The sequence below is a fragment of the Cladophialophora bantiana genome (assembly GCF_000835475.1).
Source record: "Cladophialophora bantiana CBS 173.52 unplaced genomic scaffold supercont1.24, whole genome shotgun sequence".
NCBI classification, from domain to species: domain Eukaryota; kingdom Fungi; phylum Ascomycota; class Eurotiomycetes; order Chaetothyriales; family Herpotrichiellaceae; genus Cladophialophora; species Cladophialophora bantiana.
Genome location: NW_015971598.1, coordinates 43,421 through 56,695, shown reverse-complemented (window position 1 = coordinate 56,695; position 13,275 = coordinate 43,421). Strand labels below are relative to the sequence as shown.

Below are 13,275 nucleotides of genomic sequence, written 5' to 3'. Positions count from 1 at the left end.
ACAGGCATGAAGGGCAGCACTTCGGTTGGCACGGCACTCTCCTACGCCAACAAGCTTCTGGTAAGTCGTCTTGGACTCTTGGCAGATTGTTCGGCAATCCCATTTCTTGGAGGCGGTTCCGCCCTTGATTTCTTGGATGTCATGTTGGAGTCGTGGACTAGCAGACCAAGATGTTGAAAGCTCCGTCAAGCTCCCCCAAGGCCAAGAATGTGCGCCACCTTATAGCTTCTTGTCACTGCAGGGTGTTTTGGCCTCTCTGTCCAACCGCTTCCTTGCCCCGGTATATCAACCCCATATATGTATATTGACCCACGACATGCCCCATTTTGCGGGGAAGATATGCGACGTCCACTTCACAGGCAATATGGCAGTGGTCTTGTTATATCTCCTTCAAATCCATCTCGCCCACTTTTGGCGTCGGGAATTGAAAACGTCCACTCTTTTCAACTGTGACTTCAAGCACTGCACATCCGGCGTCCCGTCAAATTCAGTCTCTGGAGAACCACCATGGGTATCAGCAAGGAGAGAGTTACGCCCATCAAGGCAAACCTCAAGTGCCTCCTGATCTGCCTGGCGGTCTCTATGGCCAATTGTCAGTATGGGTTCGACACGGCCACCGTCGGGGGCTTCCAAGCCATGATTGGCGTAAGTTCCTGTGTCTTTTCCAAAGACCGATTCCCTTCGACTCGATTGACCTCGACTCGCGCTGACATGCCGTTGCTAGTTTCTTGAGATCTTTGGATACCGGGATCCAAAATCCAAAACTGGCTGGGGGATCGAGACACAAACACAGCAACTGATGACTAGTCTGATCAACGTGGGGACTATCGCGGGCGTCTTTGTCACCGCTCCTTTTGCGCGGTACTTCGGCCGCCGGCCGGGCATCTGGGTGGCTTCGATTATCAACTTTGTTGCTGCGGGAGTCCAGGTGGGGACTACTTCCATCGGCGGGCTCTATGCTGGCAGAGCTCTCATAGGAATAGCAAACGGTCTGTTCATAACTTACGCCAACGTCTACATTTCAGAGGTTGCCCCAGCCCATCTTCGTGGCCTCCTCGTCTCTTTCTTCGGAGTTTGGGTCAATATCGGAAGTGTTCTGGGGGCTGTTGCGGACAACTACTCGAAGCAGCATTTGGACAGGTTGTGCTACCAGATTCCGCTAGCGAGCATGTTTGCAGTGCCTTTACTTTTGAGCATATTCATGTTCTTCATCCCGGAGTCCCCGAGGTAAAATTGAACCCCCCTCCCCCTAAAACTCGGACTACCAATATAACTAAGACTGGCTTTCCAGATGGTTGCTAGTTCACAACAAGCCGGAACAAGCTGAACGGGCTCTTGAGAGACTTCGGGGAAACTCTCTGGCGCCCGAGTTCCTTCGCGAAGAGTATGTTGAAATGGCGCGCGGCATTGAAGAAGAGAAGGAACTCGCGTCGTCGGCGTCTTACCTCGACATCTTCAAGGGCACCAACCTAAGGAGGACAATCATCTGCTGGGGCACCATCATGTCCCATTCCGGCGCCGGGCTCTGGCTCATCATCGGGTACGGCACTTTTTTCTTCCAGATCGCCGGCGTGGAGAAGCCGTTTGAGGCCTCGATCATCTCCCCGTGCGGCAGCTTCGCTGGCGTGCTCGTGGGTCTGTATTTCACCACAAAGGTAATTGGGCGCCGCACTTCGATGCTCTTCGGCTCCGCCATGGCTTCACTCTGCATGCTAGCGATCGGCATCGCGTATGTCACAGGAGGCACCTCCAAGCCCGCGGGCTCGGCGATCGTCGCCTTCATGGTCCTCTACGGCTTCTTCTACAATGGCTTCTCTGGCACGCTCAGCTGGCCGATCGCCACGGAGGTCTGTAGCTCACGGCTCCGCGTTTTAACCATCGGATTGTGCACGGGCGTCAATTACTTCTTCAATTGTGAGTGTCTCTGTGTCCTTTGTTGCGTTGCGAGGGGGCACCACTTGCTAAATGATGGGTTTCCTTGCCAGGGCTTACATCTTATACTGCGCCTTACTTTATCAACCCGAACCAGCTTAATTGGGGTGGCAAATATGCTTTTGTATGGGCAGGCTCGAATCTCTGCGTCTTCCGTAAGTCCAGTCAAGTTCATTCCATTCCAACCGCACATCCACTTCTTATGTATCGCCACTCGATCAAAAAGAAAAGAACGTCGTGACAAAGACAAAGACTCTACCTTGAGATTTGCCCATTCTGCGCCAAAAGAAAACCGAAATATTCAAGCAACCAGCCGCTAACTACTTCTCCTTTCCATTTTAACCGACCAGTCTTCTTCTTCTTCCTCCTTCCCGAAATGAAAGACCGCTCCCTCGAGGAGCTGGACGAGCTTTTCCAGAACCGCGTCTCGGTCCGCGACTTCAAAAAGTACCAGTGCATCAGCTCCGAGAGGGCCAGGGAGGTCGCGCTCAAGGAGGTGGGCAGGGGAGAAGGGGAGATGAAGTCGAATGTCGTTGTCGAGACGGTCGAGGATACTGCTACCGCTACCACAGCGGTCGCGTCGAAAGTCTGACGTTGTGTGTCGTTGGACTAATGTGTTGCGCATCCGAGGTCTGAATGGTGAGATCCCAAATGGTCATGAGAAGTGACCAAGGTCCAAGGCTGGATGGGCCTCTCGAGTCTCGGATTTTGTGAGACCCAAGGTGTAAAGGAGGAGGCCGGGGAAGTGACAGAGAGATGTAGGAGAGTAAGCCATCACCGTGGCTAACGGTATATACCTGCTCCGCCAATGGAGCACCCACCTAGAGACAGCTGAGGGAGTACCCGCCCATCCGATTGTTCAAATCAACCTAAATCAATTCAGATACAGCACGACCTGGCATTGACGTGCCCGACTGTTCATATGATTCCTTGGAAGAAATGTCTCCATCCGAGGTCACGACAAGTTGGGCTCAAGACTGTCGCATGCCATCTTGCTATACCATCATGCGCCCCTGGTGCCGGCAAACTTTATCCCCCAACGGCAGCCTGATTTTGACCGGCTAAGAACCCGAAATTGAAAACCCATTGCCTTCCCCATAAATATACATTCGAGAAAGGAGACCTTCGCATAATTTAGACGTTCTCCCGTGGACGCAAAGCCAGGCCTTCCATCTCCAGGGCCTCCCAATCCTGGTCTCTCGACCTCCTCGCATCGACCCAGAGCTCCACTGCGGCAGGGTTGAGAACTATGTCCAACCACATGAACGACGACAGACACTCTTCCACCTGTCGCCACGTCAAGATATCGATGGACGACATGACACCCGCAAGCTGCTCGACGAACCACGATCTCTCAGCCTCCGCGTCGATGACACCGTCGTCGACTTGAATGCCACCCAGCACAAGCGCCCAGAGCAGCAGGCGCTTATACGTGTCGTCCGGGAAGAGTTGCCACGGGCTCTCGTTCTCACTCTGGATGATCACTTCTCTCAGCGCTCCTGCTAAAATCCTGCTGGTACCGCCGCTGGGATTCATTGGAAACAGGACCAGATTACTGTATATTCGCAGCGAGATGCGACTGATCTCGTAAAGATGCTCCGAGAACCTCTCAGAGCTCGAGTGCATCTCACAGTCGGCTTCGCTTATTGGCAGGAGGTTCAGCAAGAGATACTGCGCGTCGTTGCGGGCGTTGACAATGTCGGCGAATAATGTCGTGGGTCCTCTTTTACTCAGATAACAGTCGACCGCAGTGTTGACGACGAGCATTGCTTGGACGGCTTGAAGAAATTCGTACCTATCGGGCTGGCTGAATGGTAGATGACCCCAAACACTGGTTTGAAGATCCCAGTCTATCCCCTCCTTTATCATCAAATGAGCCAAGTCTCGCAAGGTTGCCAAGGTGGGGGGACTCATTGGAATGATGTAGAGCTGGGAGTTGGTCTGAGAAGCATTGACTAGATCGCATCTGTGACAAAAATTAGCACTCTTTCTGAGCGTCCCGATGAGAAAAGGCAATTTGAGGGCTGGTTTTTAACTGACAAGGAAACCACGCTGGCAACCCCTGGCGATTTGATTTCAGAACATCCGCCCTTCATGATCATCAGCCGAACCAACGCTTCCGAGTGCGCGCTGGGGAACGGATTTGCGCTATACACGTGGAGAAACTGTGCGGTTCTGAGAGGAGAGTTGAACCGCGACGGCTTCGCGGCTTTGAGAAATGTCCCCTTTGCGCGGCTGATAAAGCCGGCGGAATTGCCAGCGAGCACGATAATGGCCCCCAGCAACTCATCAGATGGCGGACCAGTCATCTGGTCAATTTCTTGATTGACGAGTTTGATCATCTCCACGCGGTAGGACAGACACAGCTTTGAGAACGCCTTCGTTTTGACGTTGGTGCCGCTCAGAAGCTCGTAGTTTTCGGCAGTTCCGACCACGTATGCGTAAAATGCAAGCGTGGAGCTCCGGATTGCCACAAGGTAGTCCTCGTTAACCGGGTTGGTCACATTTGGCCGGTTGCTTGGAGTTAAGCCCGGCCAGAAGAGTCGAACGGCTTAGACAACCAGTCAGCCTTCTCACAACATGGTTTGAAGGGTTGGTACCAGGATCGAAACGTACCATGATCAACCACTTCGTCCACCAAGCCAGGAATATCAGACACGGCGTATCTTGCAAAGGGATCTCTCCTCCCTCGACTGAGGATATCCATAGGGTAATCGTGTGGGTGCTTGGATGGTATGACGGCAACAGAAGTCGACTCGCGACCGTGCCGGTCTTGTAATAGCTTGTGTCGCAAATGTGGCTCGTCGGCTGCTTTCCAAGCCAGAAACTTGTGGATGGTCTTTCCGGGCTCAAAATCGACAACTTTACGTCTTCTCTGTCGCCTCGCCTTGGCCGTGTGAGAAGCTACAGCGAAGCGTGTTTCATCGCTAACCATATCCGCCGGTCTAGTGATTGTGATGAAGCTCTCCGGCGTTATGAGAGGTTTTGCTGCCATCTCTCAATATTTCTACTGTCGAGGGCACTGGCTGGCAGGAGCAGGAGGATGCTGGGTGCGAGCGTAGGAAAGAACTTTGATATTGGTCGGCTTGTTTACTGATGTTCCAGCAGTACACAGATGAATGAGAAGATGATGGAATGCGCCCATCTCCAACTTTGGGGGCTCTGATAGATTTTTGATTTTCATGATCCATTACAGAGCTTCTGTTGGGCGACTAGGTCGAAAGGCCACCGCAACGGACTCTCCATGAATTGGAATGGCGGATTTGCGATATGTATTGGTTTGGTGACAGGGGTCGAATGCGGATTTAGGCGGCGCGGTCCTCAAAACATGGTGGCTAGTTGTGCCTTGTAGAGGCAGCCATGATAACGTGGGACTGCGGAAGCTGAGACCGTGAGGGGGTTTCTGAGTTGCTCGTATTTTAAGAACCGAATCGAAAGTGAACCTTGGCCAGGTACGAGGTATAGGGTAGACTTGGTGGCTTTTCGCTTGCTGTGCTGATTAATTGCTCCCCTCTAGCTGCTCTCTAGCCTGGGTTCGAGACCTCTGGGGCCGCTGGTTGTCTGGAGTCGCTTCTGGGGCCCAGGCTGGGACTCCGTACCTGGGTATGTACAGACACAGGTGGTGAACTGCTGGCCCGCCTGAAACCGTTTATGGCATATGGTGAATGCTCCTCGGAGCTTCGTGTATCTCAGATCTCAACTTCGCTTGCACGGGCAGGCCTCCGTCATTGGACCACCAGACACTCGGCCTTGGAGGTTGTAGACTGTAGTCTTGGATGAACCCCGCCGCCTAATAGAGTCTCTTTCACTGCCAGTCCATCCCTTAAACTATGAGGAACAGGCGTTCCAATGAAAGCGGGCCAACAAAGACGGACGTGCTCGCCAACCGCTTAGGACACGGATCAATCGTCCTGTCAAGCTTCATTCTGCGCCGGACCCGAGCATCCTTCCTGGCGGTATAGATCTCCGATCTCTGTTCAAGCTAAATCTTCAGATACGAGATAGAAGTGTCTCAGTTCCTCGGCTAAACAGGACAGTTGCTGAAGCAGGGCAACCCCCCTTTTCCAGACGTCCGGAGCAAATTCCTTGCAAGTTGTCCGCAGCGACTGGTGCTGGATGAAAAGAGAGCTGACTGAAGTTGATGCGGATAGATGAGATGGGCATTCAATCTGAACACACTAACTACATATCCCAGTGGAGTCATATGTGTCATAGACGCCAACTCCACAGCTATACTCCTCTTTCATCGTCAGTTCCATTGGTGTTCGCCGGCCCTCAATGCGTTGGCTTGGCACCGCTTTCCGTCAGGCCTTCACGATTTCTCATCTCTGATAAAGTCTGTTTCGGCATAGCCTCATCATTGCTAGAAAGTCCGAGCTCGACAGACAAGGGAATCACAAAGATGACTGTCCTTCTGCGGTGACCTTCTTTTTCCTCGCGGATTTAAGCCGGAAAATAGTCTGCCACTTCCTGCCGCGGCCTTGGGCAATGTGAAGGTTCCCTTATGTTCTGCGATGCCTCCCCTCATATTCTGCAGTGGTTATCTAGTTCCCGGCTGGAATGACTTCTTTGGAGTGCATTAAAATGGGTTTTCTCCTTGTAACGGTGGCAGCTAACTCTTAAGTGCCGCCTTCATGCTTAAGGCGGTCCACGGCACGAGAAATCCCGTCGTATTCTGACTCAGCCAGGTGGGGTCCCTCATAGGTTCTTGAAGGAGTAGCTGTGTCGGGAGACGACTCGGAGCTCGGTAGACAGCGCCAAGCGCTGAGGGTCCTGGCTGAGGCAGATAAGGTATGGTTTAAGCAGGCTGTATCCCGTGACAGGGGATAGGGGGTAAGGGAAGTGGCTGCCAACTCCGTCGACGAGAGATCCTGAAAGAACGAAGAGGACAATCAGGCTTCCGCTGCCGACTGAATGTCGTCATGCAAGGTGTTCGACTGACACATCGAGAGCGACGGCGGCTGGGAGGGAAGGGAAGGGAAACTATGTTAGAGAGAAACCCGGATAGATCGATAAGTCACCAGACGAAGGATACTGCGTTTGTTGATGAACTGGGCATGTACACAAAGCTCATAGGGCGATCGAAGGTTCTGATCAGGCTGAAGCGAGACGGCAAATATGCGACGCTTTCTAGGTCCGAAGGAGCATCCAATGCCCATTGTTCCGCGTGGATGTTTGTGAATACACCGGACAAAGCCGCCCGCAATACCTGGACCATCAAAACCAGGACTTAGCATGATAACTCTGAACATGCTTCGTAACGACGCAATTTCGATGACGTTCGGTGTCCTTGTTAGATACATTCGAGACAGCTACGAAGATGGCCAGTCATATTTGTTGAAGAGTGGCTCGGGGATTATCCTTCATGCTAAAGAACGAAGGAATTCCAGCCCTAGAAACCTTTCGACTTTCGCCTCAAGAAATGTACGAGGCATCCGAAACCGGGTTGAGTGCATGGCAGAACCCCATCGCTGTTTGTTGGAAGCCGAGCTGGGAGCGCTGTGGTTTCAAAGGCGATTGACTTTTCTCGATGAAGGGTCTCGGCCGGTCGAGAAGAATGCGGCTGTCTCATCACCAATGTCCTACGGGATAACCATATCAGGGTACAGCGCGGTGCGGCGCAGTTAACTTTGAGATGGCGGCGGTTATGAGTCACTGGTTCGATTCAAACATCTTCCCTATTCTGTACACGAATGTTAGCTAGTCAGATTGCCAGCACATGTCAAGTCGCATCATTACCTCCAGCGCATCAACTCTCTGCTTCATCCAACGGGTCCTTTTACTCAGCCTCGACCAGAAGGGGGAACGTGCTTGGTGGTGAAAGACTGTCTGGCAACGAGTATCCAGGATATATTGTCAGTGAAGAGTCCTGCTCGAATTGCCCGAGGCAAGAAACAGGGTTTTCACACCTATTCCAGCCCGGAATGCGAAGTTGTGTGACAAATTTCGTGAGTATGTAATTGCTCTTGCAAATTTGCTTTATCCTCAGCAGCGGACATTTTGAAGATCGACAGGCCGAACCGCACGGGAGCATCTTGCGGAATGGGACTCATAATTTTGAAGGCCTCCTGCGCTCCTTGACAGCCTTTTGATCGCCAGTCGGTAGGGACATTGCGTCGTCTGCAAACATTTGCTGGTTGAGCCTCGCCGCCAGTGAAAGCACGCGTGTGGAGACAGCTGCTCCATCGCGCCTGTTTTTCCCTTCCCGTCGGAATTGCGCGATCTTCTCAATGAAATCCCATAGGCGGCCAGATGCCCTTAGTTCGCCTGTCGTGGAGTCTCTTTCGGGCGTCCACTCGAGAGCAAGCCGCACCGTAGGCTTTGCCTTCGACTCCGAACCCTTCGCTACGTCAATGATCCCTTCTTCCTGAAACCGCGTGTAGGCGTTTTTGAGGGCTTCCTTGTTGACTGCTTCAAAGTAAGACAAGTCTCCCTGGTGGTACAGGGTGCGACCAGCAAGCTGAGCCATATTCTGAGCCTTTTGCATATCGACCCAGCCCGCGGAAGTGCCCGCCGGAGGTACCAACACCAACAAGGAGACGGCTCCCAGCCAGGCAGCATCCACAAACGGCCAAACGAGGAAACAATACAAGTCGTAATTCTCTCTGCCTGATTTCCGCTCAGCATTGGATATACCGACCATTCTTTCAGTGTCTTCTGTAACCTTGAGGACATCATCTCGTACCAACCCTTGCATCGCCTGTTCCAAGTTATGTCGCAAGCCTTGGCCAGCCGGGAAGATGAATTCACCTCTGAACAGCTGGGACAAGAAAGTAACTTTATCAATCAACTCAACTTCGGTCATGCGTTGATTCGCGCTTCCTCCGCCCTGTTTGACCTTGGTGTATAGGGCAGCCGCGATCAGCGCTTCTGAGATGAAAAGATGAATCGTCATATTCCTGTAGAATGACAGTTGAAAGCGGTCAACAGCATAATAAGTTTCCTCTGCAAGGCCATCGACAGTACCGACGAGCTTCGGCCCAAGGACGTCCAGGGCTCGCTCCACGACATATGAGGTAGGCATCCCTCTAAAATCTGCCACTTTGCCCCCGTTTGCCCTTATACGTCTGCAAAGCCAATCAACTCGGCGAATTAGCTCAGACTTACCCACCCCACGCCCACGTATTGTCAAGAGCACAGTCCCAATAAGTGCCGTTGGCATGATCACTGAAGCTGAATTAATGTCAGAGAGGACTCTGTATCCAAGGGTCCGCAGCAGCCGAATTCTGCTATTCGAACTTGAGGGGCCTGCGGCGAGAGTGGTTGGAGCTTGACGGGCTTGCTGTTCCTTGATAAACTCTTTCAAGCTCCAAGGTTCGTGAAATCTGCAGTCGATTCGACCGAGGTTGAGTGACAGAACAGACGACGCCGAGATAAAGTCAGCAAGATTTTCCTTCTGTTTGGGGTTTCCCAAGAGTTCATTGACGTATGAGTCAACTTCTATCACTTTGTCGTATTGCAAGGACACCGGGCAAATATAAGCGTCTTCCGTGCGACCCGAAAGTACGGAGTCGAGAAGGAACCTGAGGAAGCCGAAGCGAGGTCCTAATAGCTTTCCCGTGCGACTTCTTCCGCCTTCGATGAAACACTCCAGATTGAGACCCTTTTGGAGCAGAGTATCCAGATAGGCCTGTACGAGTGTCGTATAGAGCTGGTCATTTCCGAAACTTCGCCTGATCCACATTGCCCCATTGCTCTGCAGAAAACTACCGACGAGCGGAAAGTTTAGGTTGTCGCCAGCCACAACGACAGGTAGAGTCAGGCCAAGGCGATAGCACACAAGGTGAAGAGTGACATAGTCCAGATGGCTCGTATGTCGCGGTAGAAATATGATGGATTGCTTCTTTTTGGCCGCCAACGTTGCGACTTCTCGGAGCCTTCTGACCTCCGCTTCCGAGACGTGGATTGCACTGTAGGCTCTGGTGAGCAACTGCGTGACTCCATAAAAAGCAGCTCGAATGTAGATCTTGCTTTCCATTTTGCAAACCATTTTATCCAGCATGTCGGCCGTGATCTCAACCAGTTGCGATGTGATTTCATGTCTTCGTTTTTCCCTCTCTGGCAGATATGTCGGTCTGGTGGTGTCCAAAAGATATTCCTTCTCTTCAACTTTCAAGCGTTCCTCGGTCAGCTCGACGATCTTTCGCCGCAAAAGCGGAGAAGCCATCACCGCAGTTTTGACATTAGATGTGTAACCCGGGTAGAAAACTGGCTGCCCGATGGGATTGTCGTAAGCTCGCCATCCAATGCCTCGGATGAAAAGTGAGATTTCATGCGCAAAGGAGAAAGGGTTGGTGCGGAAACGCTTCATGCGCGTGAGGATACTGCGATCGGTAGAGTCATCTCGCGAGGCGGGCTCGCCCTCAGCCCGGACGAGCTCGGTCATTGATGAGACAGGCAATATGAAAGACTGCACACTGTAGCCCGCATGAATATACTGCAGATCAGTTAGTTGAAGGATGATCGAAACTCCCAAACCCGAGCAGTCACCGAGGAGCAGCCAAGGTCGTTCAACCAACTGGTTTGTTGAGCCGAGACCCGGAGCCCCACAGACCCCAGACTTTCTTACATAAGCAGCATGCCACTGGTCTTCCCAAGCCTGACCCTTGCAGCCTTGCCCTGTACAGCCTTGCCCTCCCTTGCCCCCGTGTTCTCCTATTCCTACCATCTCCCAACTCTTTCGAATGCTGAATCTTTAATTTCTAGACTAAAAGTATGCTCACAGCCTTAATGATGACAGATAATCTGTCAGAAAAATATATCAGGTTTTGAGAAGGCCTTTTCAGGGTCTCAGAGTTAGGCACCGAAGGGAAAGTCATCGTAACGATCATGAAAGCCACTGAAGGGAATGGTACGAACATTCTCTCTTCCAATGCTTTAAATCAAAATGACCTGTTCCACATACTGGTTCAATACAGATTTGCGATCCGCCTGGCATCGGAGCTGAAGCCCGAAACCCTTGTCGATCCATCAAACCTCATGGGCAGTGATTGACGATAGGAGAAAGTCTGACGTAGCCTTTGGCCGTGGGCCTCGATCTCCTTAATGATCGATCCCAATCTCTAGATTTGCATTGTACACACTGTTATTCGTACTCCTTCATCGACGGTTCTGCTGACACAACAATACAATCTGACTTCATCGTTTTTTAATTCCTGATTAACGATGTCGACCCTATCTGGCCAGCAAGGCGCTGGCTCTAAAGAGAATCCGCCGGGCCAAAGTTCGTTAGGTTCAATCAGTAACATCGTCCTTAACCGATACCTGGGCAGCTCGAGCGTAGATAGAGGATATCAGGGAAGCCAAAGTCAGGTAAGTCCTCCCTCGAGACTCTTGGGTCATTAAGTCTTCGGTTTCTTCACTGGGCATTGTTGGAATAACTCGACTAGCTAGCTCTCAGGTTGGTGTAACAGACGAATCGGCCGACTTGGACTGACTCGGGTTCATAAATGGCTATTTTTTTTTTATCGGCAAACAGCTCCGCTAACGCTATGCCCATCCCTAGACCTCCAATCCTGAGAAGTCATCAAGCGAAACAGTAAGAACATCTGATGCTCTAAGTGGACTCGGCTCCTCAGACGAAGGTGAAGGTACAAGGGGTACTACTGCGGGCGAGTTTGCTGGAGAAGGTCCAAGTGTGCATACCGAGGCGCAGCGGTCACTTGCCGAAGGAGCAAGCCATAGTTGAATAGCATCCAGCATTTGAAGGTTTAAATCGTGCTCGAAAACCAGTATCAAGTGAGGGCGGAAAGTGGCAATCAATCCCATCACTGCCTAATAGATTTCTCAGCTAGTTGCCTGCGATCTTACTCATAGCTTTGACTTCAAGCAACCCTCGACATCATACCCAGCTTGCACGGACCCTCCGCGGTTGAAAAGGCAAACATTCATTAGGAGGTGCTGTCGAAATGACGGTGCTTGCTAAGGAAAGAGTGTGATGGGAGCGATTCTTGACGTCTCTCAGTCCTGGAGGTAACATCCTTCTTAAGTGAATAGCCACTTCTCGCTGTCTCTGTACGCAGATTACATCCGCAAAGTGCGAACCAGGAATCGAGACGTCTTAGTCAACCGTTAGGAGCTGCTCATAAAATCCGCCGATTTGGCGGTCGCGATCTATAAGATGGATTTCTAGGATCCAATGCAGCAGCTGTCCGTCCTTGCCTGCGCGCCTCATCGGCTTCTGGCTGCCCTTGGTTATATAGTATTCGACTTTATCTCCGGGGATTCGCTCGTGCGGGAATTGACCGACAAGGTGCCCTGCGTGCGAACCGCCGAACTCCCACCCAGCTTCCTTAGCTAAATCGCAGGCGATCTTGTAGAGTTCCTCGCCTGTCATATCCGGACTGTCCTGGAACCGCGACTTTACCTGCTGCCACAAGGGCTCTAGCGCGTCGCGCAGCTTTGTCTTGATCGGATCACCTCCAAGTACAAATGTCCGACCAAAATCTGCTTCCCATGCCTCAAATACTGGTCCTAGGTCAACGAAGACGATGTCGTCGGGTTGAATGATGCGGTCCGGGGGGTTTTCGGCATATGGGAACAAGGTGTTAGGGCCACTTCTGATAACCCGCTTGTGCCAGTGGGTTTTGACGTCGTAACGTTTAGCGCCAAGTTCATGGATCTCATCGCTTAGTTGCTTCTCACTGACGCCGGGCCGAACTATGGATTGCTCGATCTCTTCAAACAGCTTGACAGCTTTTGTCTGTGCCTCCTGGAGGTAAGCTGCTCGCTCCTGCTCCGTCGTTGGTGTGTGTTCGGAGGCCATTGTTGAAAGGCGTTTGCCGGAAGAACAGACTAGATGTTCTATTTTGCGCGACAAAATTGCAAGACAACCAAGCGATAGAGAGCCTGATAGTGTTCGAGAATACGTGCTTCTCTTCCCTTTATGCAGAGAACGGTTTCTGCGGGGTCAAGGCGTGCCAAGACAAATAAGCCCTCGGTCCCTCGCTCTGTTGACCCCTTGGCCTGCTCAGCCTTGTCGAAACCTGGTGCCAACTTTCAAAATACCAGGTACCGCCAGATATCTCCAAGTCTACATTCTTCAAGGCTAACAGGCTGTTTCAGTATATTATTGTTCGACGGCGCCATACTCTACAGTAGGGCCATCGATATTCCGCTTGATTGGTTGGTACATACCTAAGATGAGTGCGTACGAGGCCGAAGCGGGTCACCGTCCCCGTCGGAAGCAACCGGTCACTAAATTCTCTGCCGAGGCCGCTTCTCGCCTGGGCTTTCCGCCAACCTCATTTCAACTGGACTGGGAAACAGCTTCCAAATAGAGAGTTGTCCGTACCGCTTCTGGGCAGGATGCTGGTACCCTGACATCCTGATCGAGGAATTTAT

General features: G+C 51.8%; 5 protein-coding genes across 5 annotated transcripts; 2 read left to right on the top strand and 3 right to left on the bottom strand.

Annotated features, from left to right (window-relative positions):
• Nucleotides 1–507: 507 nt before the first annotated feature.
• Z519_11796 (uncharacterized protein) lies at nt 508–2,524 on the top strand (the record flags this gene model as incomplete). Its single annotated transcript, XM_016769506.1, has 5 exons — nt 508–645; nt 725–1,227; nt 1,292–1,914; nt 1,986–2,087; nt 2,283–2,524. The coding sequence occupies 5 exons, from the start codon at nt 508–510 to the stop codon at nt 2,522–2,524; spliced, it is 1,608 nt and encodes a 535-aa protein (XP_016614142.1).
• A 542-nt stretch (nt 2,525–3,066) lies between these two features.
• Nucleotides 3,067–4,927, bottom strand: Z519_11795 (uncharacterized protein; the record flags this gene model as incomplete). The annotated part of the gene is made up of 3 exons (XM_016769505.1): nt 3,067–3,898; nt 3,973–4,483; nt 4,549–4,927. 3 exons carry the CDS (start codon nt 4,925–4,927, stop codon nt 3,067–3,069), a joined length of 1,722 nt encoding a protein of 573 aa, XP_016614141.1.
• Nucleotides 4,928–7,981: 3,054 nt separating this feature from the next.
• Nucleotides 7,982–10,318, bottom strand: Z519_11794 (uncharacterized protein; the record flags this gene model as incomplete). Its single annotated transcript, XM_016769504.1, has 1 exon — nt 7,982–10,318. One exon carries the CDS (start codon nt 10,316–10,318, stop codon nt 7,982–7,984), a length of 2,337 nt encoding a protein of 778 aa, XP_016614140.1.
• A 779-nt stretch (nt 10,319–11,097) lies between these two features.
• Nucleotides 11,098–11,620, top strand: Z519_11793 (uncharacterized protein; the record flags this gene model as incomplete). The annotated part of the gene is made up of 2 exons (XM_016769503.1): nt 11,098–11,244; nt 11,438–11,620. 2 exons carry the CDS (start codon nt 11,098–11,100, stop codon nt 11,618–11,620), a joined length of 330 nt encoding a protein of 109 aa, XP_016614139.1.
• A 372-nt stretch (nt 11,621–11,992) lies between these two features.
• Z519_11792 (uncharacterized protein) lies at nt 11,993–12,697 on the bottom strand (the record flags this gene model as incomplete). Its single annotated transcript, XM_016769502.1, has 1 exon — nt 11,993–12,697. The coding sequence occupies one exon, from the start codon at nt 12,695–12,697 to the stop codon at nt 11,993–11,995; it is 705 nt and encodes a 234-aa protein (XP_016614138.1).
• Nucleotides 12,698–13,275: the final 578 nt, after the last annotated feature.